Here is an 8,361-nt window from a genome sequence, read left to right as displayed (position 1 = left end):
TCTAATCCTTTGCTGAAAGCTATAGGGGCGAGTGGTGCCTTAAGCACATCTTTTCTTCGCAACCAGTTTTACAAAAACAACTTTAATATAATACAGCCTATTGAGTACACACTTGATGCGAAAGAAAAAAAAAGTTTTCAGTATGTTCCTGTACTGAAATCACTACAGCAGCTCTTTGAAAGAAAAAATGTTGTGGACAATGTATTAGAAAATCACAATGCACAGCAAAGTAAAGTGTCTCTTGAGCAGCATGTGTACAGATCTTCTCAAGATGGTTCACACTTTAAAGATAATATTTTTTTGGCAGGAGGCAAGTTGAGAATTTTGTTAAAACTATACATAGATGAATTTGAGATTTGCAATCCACTGGGAACTTCTCGCAGGAAGCACAAACTTTGTGGCATCTATTGGACTTTAAATAATTTACCTGCGAGCTTACAGTCCTCACTTCACGCAATTTATCTGGCGGTCCTGTGCAAGAGTGATGACTTGAAGAAGTACGGTTATGAACAAATTTTGCATCCTCTTCTTCACGATGTAAAAAGTTTAGAGCAAGATGGACTTTACATTCCATTGCTTGGCAAATGTTTTAAAGGAACAGTCCAGTTTGTTGTGGCGGATAACTTGGGTGCCCACAGTTTATCAGGTTTGAATGAGAGCTTCTCCAGTGGTTATATTTGCAGATTTTGCACTGGAACAAAAGCGGACATTCAGACAAATGATGTGCAGTCAGGTGCGTTCAGTCTCAGGAGAAAAGAACTCCATGCCTTGCATGTGAAAACGGCCTCAGAGAGTGGTGCAAGTTGTTTTGGGGTAAAAAATCATTGCATTATCACTGAAACGCTCACCCACTTTAGCATTCACACAGGTTATCCTCCAGATATCATGCATGATGTTTTCGAAGGCATTGTACCAGTAGAGCTTGCACATTGTTTGGGTGTCCTTGTGAACAAGAAATATTTCGATATTGAAACACTCAACAAAGCCATCTTGCATTTCCCTTATAAGTGGGAAGACAAAAAGAACAAGCCACATGCAATCCCTCTTACATTTTCAGCTAGAAAAACAATCGGTGGGAATGCCCATGAAAACTGGTCCCTTTTAAGACTACTCCCATTTATTATTGGGCATTTAGTTCCTGAAGGTGAACCAGCTTGGGAAGTTCTGATGGACTTAAAAGACATAATGGAGCTTGTTGTTGCTCCATCACATACAGATGAGTCGATAGCCTATCTTGAGGGGAAAATTTCAGGACACAGACAAAAGTTCCAAGAACTTTTCCCTGATGTGCGGCTAATCCCAAAACATCACTAAGTAGAGCACTACCCTCAACTGGTAAGGATGTTTGGTCCTCTTGTGGAGCTATGGACAATGCGCTTTGAGGCAAAGCACAGTTTTTTCAAGCAAGTTGTGCGACACGTCAACTGCTTCAAAAATGTACCCTTCACTCTGGCAAATAAGCATCAACTCATGATGGGATATCACATGAAACTGACCAGCTTTCAGAAATCTGCTCCCGAAGTCACAAATGTCTCTACTCTTCCAGTGGATGTTTTAAAACAAGAAATAGCTCAGGCTATTTACCAGAACTTTCCTGGAACAACAGAAGTTCATCTTGTTAATAGTTTGACAAGTAATGGTGTCAATTTCAGAAAAGGAATGATCGTTGTCCATGGCTCTACAAGTGGCCTCCCAGACTTTGGGGAAATTCTTCAGGTTTACATTGTGAATGGCAAACCATGTTTTATTGTGAAGAGACTTCATGGGTGGTATAGAGAACATTACAGATCCTTTGAGTTGCCAAGTTCAGCCTTTGAAACTCTCTTGATTAGGCTAGAAGAACTGGCTGATTACTACCCTTTAGCAGATTATTTTGTTGGACCGACGCGTATGGTGACACTGAAAAGATTTATCAACTTATAAGATGTGCTAAAAACCAAATGTATGTGTTTTTTTTTTCCATATTGAAACCTGTTCTTGTTGTGACATGTCTTTATTTTACATATTTAGATTGTTGAAAGATGTCTCCACCAGCAAAGTTGCGAGTAATCTTAGGAGAGAACAACTCGCACAAATTGATTCTCCCAGATGGAATTCCAGAATCAGTCAGTGATCTCACAGAGTGTATAAGAAAAGAATGTGGAATAGAAGGAAGCTTCAGACTTCAGTATATGGACACTGACTTCGACAATTAGTTCACCAACTTGGACTCAATTTCAGATGTCCTGGATAAAGGTACTCTTAGAGTAATCTTTAATTCAGAAACACCTCGCCTGCCTGATGGATCTCCACCACCTTTTTATTCGGCGGCTGCAGCCTTGCAGTCCTTAGATGACAGCTCTTCATTTGTATCTGGCAGCTCATTTGACACAAATATCCTGTCTTCTTCTGAATCAACCTCTTCACGGTCCTCCAGTTGGCCCCTGGTTTTCAACATTCCTAAGTTTTCTTATGAAACTGAACTACAGCTTGAAAAAGCCAACACTGCTTTCAGGGAGACTGGAGCCTTGTTGAATCCTGATGTAAAACTTAAATCAGCAATCATGGATGGTTTGATGGAAACCATTGTCAAGTACAAAGTCTACCTCTCTGATGCAGAGTTCAATGAGGTAGCAGAAGCTCTTATAACAGCACACCCTTGCTTGAAAGAGCCAGGTTCCGCCAGTGGGTTTGGTTGTTGGAAGACTAGTTTAAAATATAAACTTGGGAACTACAGATCCAAGCTCAGACGACTTGGATGTCCAGAAGTGACTGTGAATTCTCTGAAGCAAAAACCTGATGATCGGCGCAGTCCTGCCTATGGTGTTAAGAAACCTAAAAAGGCTGAAGTGAATTACTGTCCACCATATCCGGCAGGTGAATCAGCTGACAGTTTGGAACAGATGAGAGTAAAACTCCTATCTGAAGTAAAGATCAGAAATAATGAAGACAAAGTAGCTGCCATGATGGACAAAACATTTGCAGTAAGACGTCTTGAGGTGGTCCAAGATGCACCCATGGTAGCGGATTTCAAAGCAAGGTGGCCAGGTCTCTTTAATGTGAGGGAGGTAAGTAGATGTAATGAGAAAACTTTTTTTTACTTTCTTAAAAACAGGTATGCCCATCATTATTCTCTTTTTTCCCTGTTCAATTTTAGGTGAAAGCAGAATTCAAGAGGATAACCACAGTTGAGCTTCAATCCAAGTTCTTTTCGCAACTTGATGCACACTCTGAAAACTTGATGAAAGTGTTTGCCAGAAAAGGAGGAGTCCTCTGGAAAAAGATAAAGGCAGTGATGCTTCCAATGACTCGGGTAAGATAACAAGTCAGGAAATCATGTACAAGTCTTTAGAACTTGTTTAGAGTTTAGAAGATGATAAAAAGTTGTTATAATGTGACTTAGTGTCAATATATTTAAGCTAAGCAAAGAGAAAAGATACTTTTACTGTTACTAATTGAAAACTCCCCAAGTTGAAAGTAATTAAATTTTAATTTTGTAATTTTATTTATTTGTATTTTAAGTTTCTTGTTATTTGAATTACTATTGTGAATTTATCCTTTTCTTTAATTGGAGGGTATGAAAAATTATATACAAGACAATTACTTAAATTCAAAATAGATGTTGGGTGGCCGATGTTCAATACGCAGTTTTAAGGCTGATATCGGTAGGGGGCCGATTATATTGTGCATTCCTAATATATAATTATGTGTGTACATATGTATGTGTGTGTGTGTATATATATATATATATATATATATATATATATATATATACCGTATTTTCACGACCATAAGGCGCACCGTACTAAAAGGCGCAGTCTCAGTTATGTGTGCCATTTCTGTATTTAACACACACATAAGGCGCACCGGACTATAGGGCGCATTTTTTATATACCGGTACATGTCCTCTACTACCTTTAAATACCTCTACTGCGTATTGAAAAATACAGCGGGAGCAAAACTGAGTATGATGTGCTTTATTCATGTATTTATTACAAGGTATTATTCAAACCTGGGAGCTGGCCATGAGACAGACACATCGCTGATGACAGAGCGCTGTGATCACTCCTCTGAAACAGTTTATTGACGCAGAAATTAAGTTAAAATCCTGAAACCTGCCGACAGAATATGTTCGCTTTTATTACCGGTAACCTGGTGCCGGCCGTTTAGATTATTTAGATGAAAAAAACACCTGCCAGCCGCCGCGGTATACCTGGAGGAGACCCAGAGGCTGCTGTTGAATTAAGTTTTCAGGTAGAAAAATAGAGCGGGAGCAAAACTGAGTATGATTGTGCTTTATTCAAGTATTTATTACAAAGTATTATTTAAACCCATCAAAGTCATCATCCTCTGCTTCTGAATTAAACAGCTGCGCTAAATCAGACTTGCCAATTTCCCTTTCTTCGCTGTCAGAGTCACTTTCTGTGCTGGGCTGCTCCTCGGAAATGATGACGGCTTTCGCGAAAGCTCGAACAACAGTGCCAGCAGACACGTTAGTCCATCTACAATCCATCCGCAAACGGTGGCGTAACTTGCCCGGCGCTGCCTTCCACTTATCCTGAAACTGTGGTCTCAGTCGGTCATCCATCGCTCCCACGCCGCTCGCAGCCTTACTTTGAACGGCCGGTTCACACCGATGTCGAGCGGTTGAAGTTCCTTTGTCAGACCCCCGGGATAACGGCGAGCACAGCATTCATTTGTTTCACCTTTTTTTCACATCGGCTGTGAGATGGGCACGCATGGAGTTATATTAACAGCGATGGTGATGCGTGGAAAAAAACACCTGGTCTCCTCACATACACCTGCCTCAGCCACGCTTTCATCATCTCCTCATCCATCCAGCCTTTATCATTTGCCTTAATATCATATGTCATCAGAGCGATGTGTCTGTCTCACGGCCAGCTCCCAGGTTTGATTAATACGTTTTAATATGTTTTTAAGTGGGAAAATCCACCTGAAAACTGGATAATAAAAGCAAACATATTCTGTCGGCAGGTTAAGTTAATTTAGGCGTCAATAAACTGTTTCAGAGGAGCGATCACAGCGCTGTGTATATGTGTATCATCAGCGATGTCTGTCTCGCTGTCAGCTCCCAGATCAGCTTCTCTGATTGGTTGATGCAGCGCGTCCAGCAGCAAAACTTCAATTTTTTCATCTGAAGCAGCAGCAGCGCGTTGGCGGCGCGTCAAGCGCTTCAGATGCTTAAACGCTCCCGATGAGCAGCCTTCCATAAAACGCGCTGCGGGACCTTTTGCTGTGCCTTGACGCACGTCAACCATTGACTTTGCATGTAAACTTACTGCTCACTGCTTCTGCTGCACCTGCTGCGTCCGGTTCACACCGATGTCAAGCGGTAGCATAACAGCGAACACAGCATTCATTTGTTTCACTATGTTTTTCACATCAGCTGTGAGATTGGCACGCATGGAGTCACAGATTAAAGGAATAGTACACCCAAAACATGATTAGCCTTCATTTTCTACTCACCCCATGCTGAACAACACTCTGAAGTACTTTTTTGATATCTCAAATGCATCCGGAGATCTGGGAGGCTTCTTGCTGTCTGCTGACATTCAAATAATGGAGGTCTATGTACTGCTCGTCCAATGTATTCCAAGTGTCCTGAGTGGGTAGCATCCAGAATTTACTCGAAACGAAGTCATTTAGAATGTTTTTAGAGCATAAACAGTAGTGTATAGGATTTCCTGAAAGCGCGCACATGCGCGTTCACGACGCTACGGAAGCCGGCAGACCAAACCAGATGAAAGTGCGCATTCAGCGTCTGCTCTACCAATAATGCAAGCGTAGAAGAAGAAATGTGCTGTTTACCTGTGCAAAGAAAGAAACAACGAAAGAAAAATGTCTGAGGACTTCAGTGTTGAAGAAGAGCATGAGTTCTTTGCCGAGCTGAATGCGCTGGTTTGGTCTGCCGGCTTCCGTAGCGTCATGAACGCGCATGTGCGCGCTTTCAGGAAATCCTATACACTACTGTTTATGCTCTAAAAACATTCTAAATGACTTCGTTTCGAGTAAATTCTGGACGCTACCCACTCAGGACACTTGGAATACATTGGACGAGCAGTATGGAGGAATATTGACATGTTTTTTGTGGACTTTTATGGACCTTTCTGCCTCGGGCACCATAGACCTCCATTATCTGAATGTCAGCAGACAGCAAGAAGCCTCCCAGATCTCCAGATGCATTTGAGATATCAAAAAAGTACTCCAGAGTGTTGTTCAGCATGGGGGTGTAGGCCTGGGCGATATGGAAAAAAAAACTATATCACGATATGGATTATTTTATATCACGATAACGATATATATCACGATATACCACAACTGATGTTGCATTTTATGTTATAGTTGACATAGGATAGCCATAAAACACAGATGCTGTTTTCCTATATCTATAAATAATTGTGTCAGTCACGTGACTAGAATCAGCTGACGAGGCGACGTAGGGAAAACCCACAGACATACGTTCTTAGGTGTATGGAGATAACTCTAATGGGAAATTTGGAATAACATGCGTATGCTGTAAAAGCACACAGTTCATTGGTGTAAGCATATTAGTAAAACCAATAATAGTAAAACTAGCGAACGAACAAAAGTGCATAGCAATGTCAGGCTCATACCTTGGGCGAGCATCACTCCGGTGTGGTCCTCAGGAAAGTACACGGTCTGTAGACACCGAGCGCGGAGGGTCCAGTACTTGATGAAATGGATGGTGAGACTCATATAAGGCTGTGTTGCTCTACTCATCCACATGTCCGTAGTCAACGCATAATGCGTCGCACCACTGCGTACCTCTCTCTCCACTTCAGCCCGACAACTAGCATATAAGCCAGAAGAAATTTCGCGGGCTCTCTCCGTCAGTAATGTCGCAAACGTATGGTGCAAAGCCGCGTGACGTAAAGCGGTGTAGTGTCGCAAAACCACGTTCTGTACACATTATCTTTTTATTCTCTTTTTTTTTCGTTATATACACTTAGAGTTTGCATAGCAAAAAGGCAAAATGTTATATTAACAAATTTGTTAAGGACTACAAGGTATGTTGACCAGCCATCAGACAACACATTCATCTCTCATCCTAACTTTTGTGGTTTATTTTGCTCAGGCCAAGAGAAAAATTACTGACCGCAACATAAAACGTTATTTTAAGTAAACTGTACAATATTCCACATTTTGCAGTTGGTTCCAGTGTTCATGATTCCCATGTTGTTCTTTTGTTGGACCGCATGAGTAAAACTTAATTGCACTCAACACACTCTTGGGTGCTCTCTAAAGGAATTCTTCTCATCTCCTTCCTGTACAACAGGGACCCCAAACTCCAGTCCTCAAGGCCACTGTCCTGCATACTTTTGAAGGTTTCCTGCTGCAACACACCTGACTCAAATTTTGTAATTGGCAGACTTGTGCAGAGCTTGTCAGATATCCATTTAATTTGAATATGGTGTGTCTCAGCAGGAAAACATCTAATACATGTGGGATAGTAGGCCTTGAGGACCAGGGTTGGAGATCACTGTTGTGCTGCATCTCTGTTGATTTTCTAGTCCAGGCTGCTGTCCAGGACCTCTACCTCCTAATAAAGTATCCTGATGTGCAGTGTGCAGGTTTCCACCCTGAAGTCATTAACCATCTCTTTTGTCTTGTTCACGTTCAGAACCATGATTCCTACATAACATTAAGATATCAAAGAATTGTTTCAGAAATCCTACTGATAAAGTCTGGTTTTATTTATTTATTTACTTATTTTTGTTTAATATTTTTAACCTTTTCAATTGTTCTCCCACAGAGCGATGATGAGTGCATTGAAAGAGACCTGGCAGAAACAGTCTTTGGCATCTATGTGATTCGACACAATGTTGCAGACCCTGATGATGACCCTGAGGATATTGGAATTGTTTTGGAGGGGGTAGAGGTACTGAGTGGTTTGAGAAATGTTCCATTCGCTATGGCAATGTTTCTCGGACTTGTGTATGCTCTGAACATTAGTTACCCTCCAGAATTAAAATATACATTTGAAGCTCTGCAGAAAATCATTATGGAGATGCAAGGAAACAGGTTGTCGGCCAAAGTACAAACGCTCAAGACACTGCTGGCACGTTGATCACTGTAAAAAGTACATCGTAATGGCTGCCTAATGTACTTTTTTTTTTTTCCCCCTAAATGTTGAAATTTCATGTTGTACTTGAAAGCAGTAGTCAAGCCTGGATATGGGAGAATTCTCGTAGTCTCACCAGTTTGTCAAAGATTTCACATTACATTTTTGAATTTTATTGCAGTTTTGTCTCTCAAAACCGTTTAGTGTGCTGACTAGATTTAAGAGAAACACATGAATAGCAGTGTAAAATACTTAAGACTGGATATCCATCCCAAGAC

At 41.1% G+C, this 8,361-nt stretch overlaps 1 protein-coding gene across 1 annotated transcript; it reads left to right on the top strand.

Annotated features, from left to right (window-relative positions):
• Positions 1–2,215: 2,215 nt before the first annotated feature.
• Positions 2,216–8,355, top strand: LOC119780520. Its single transcript, XM_038280599.1, has 4 exons — positions 2,216–3,047; positions 3,137–3,292; positions 6,990–7,028; positions 7,775–8,355. The coding sequence occupies exons 1-4, from the start codon at positions 2,544–2,546 to the stop codon at positions 8,087–8,089; spliced, it is 1,014 nt and encodes a 337-aa protein (XP_038136527.1). The 5' UTR covers positions 2,216–2,543; the 3' UTR covers positions 8,090–8,355.
• The last annotated feature ends 6 nt before the right edge of the window (positions 8,356–8,361 follow it).

Source organism: Cyprinodon tularosa, unplaced genomic scaffold (assembly GCF_016077235.1).
Source record: "Cyprinodon tularosa strain WSP-4 unplaced genomic scaffold, ASM1607723v1 ctg1610, whole genome shotgun sequence".
Lineage (NCBI taxonomy): Eukaryota > Metazoa > Chordata > Actinopteri > Cyprinodontiformes > Cyprinodontidae > Cyprinodon > Cyprinodon tularosa.
The sequence above is the reverse complement of the archived record's forward strand: the minus strand, read 5'-3'. Positions and strand labels throughout refer to the sequence as shown.

What these genes read in the sequence shown, in the direction of transcription:
- LOC119780520 (XM_038280599.1), top strand. Translation starts at nt 2,544, where the DNA reads ATGGATGGTTTGATGGAAACCATTGTCAAGTACAAAGTCTACCTCTCT. An exon ending in TGATGCTTCCAATGACTCGG is followed by an intron (nt 3,293 to 6,989) that starts GTAAGATAACAA and finishes CATAGCAAAAAG; the next exon opens with GCAAAATGTTATATTAACAA. An exon ending in AATTTGTTAAGGACTACAAG is followed by an intron (nt 7,029 to 7,774) that starts GTATGTTGACCA and finishes GTTCTCCCACAG; the next exon opens with AGCGATGATGAGTGCATTGA.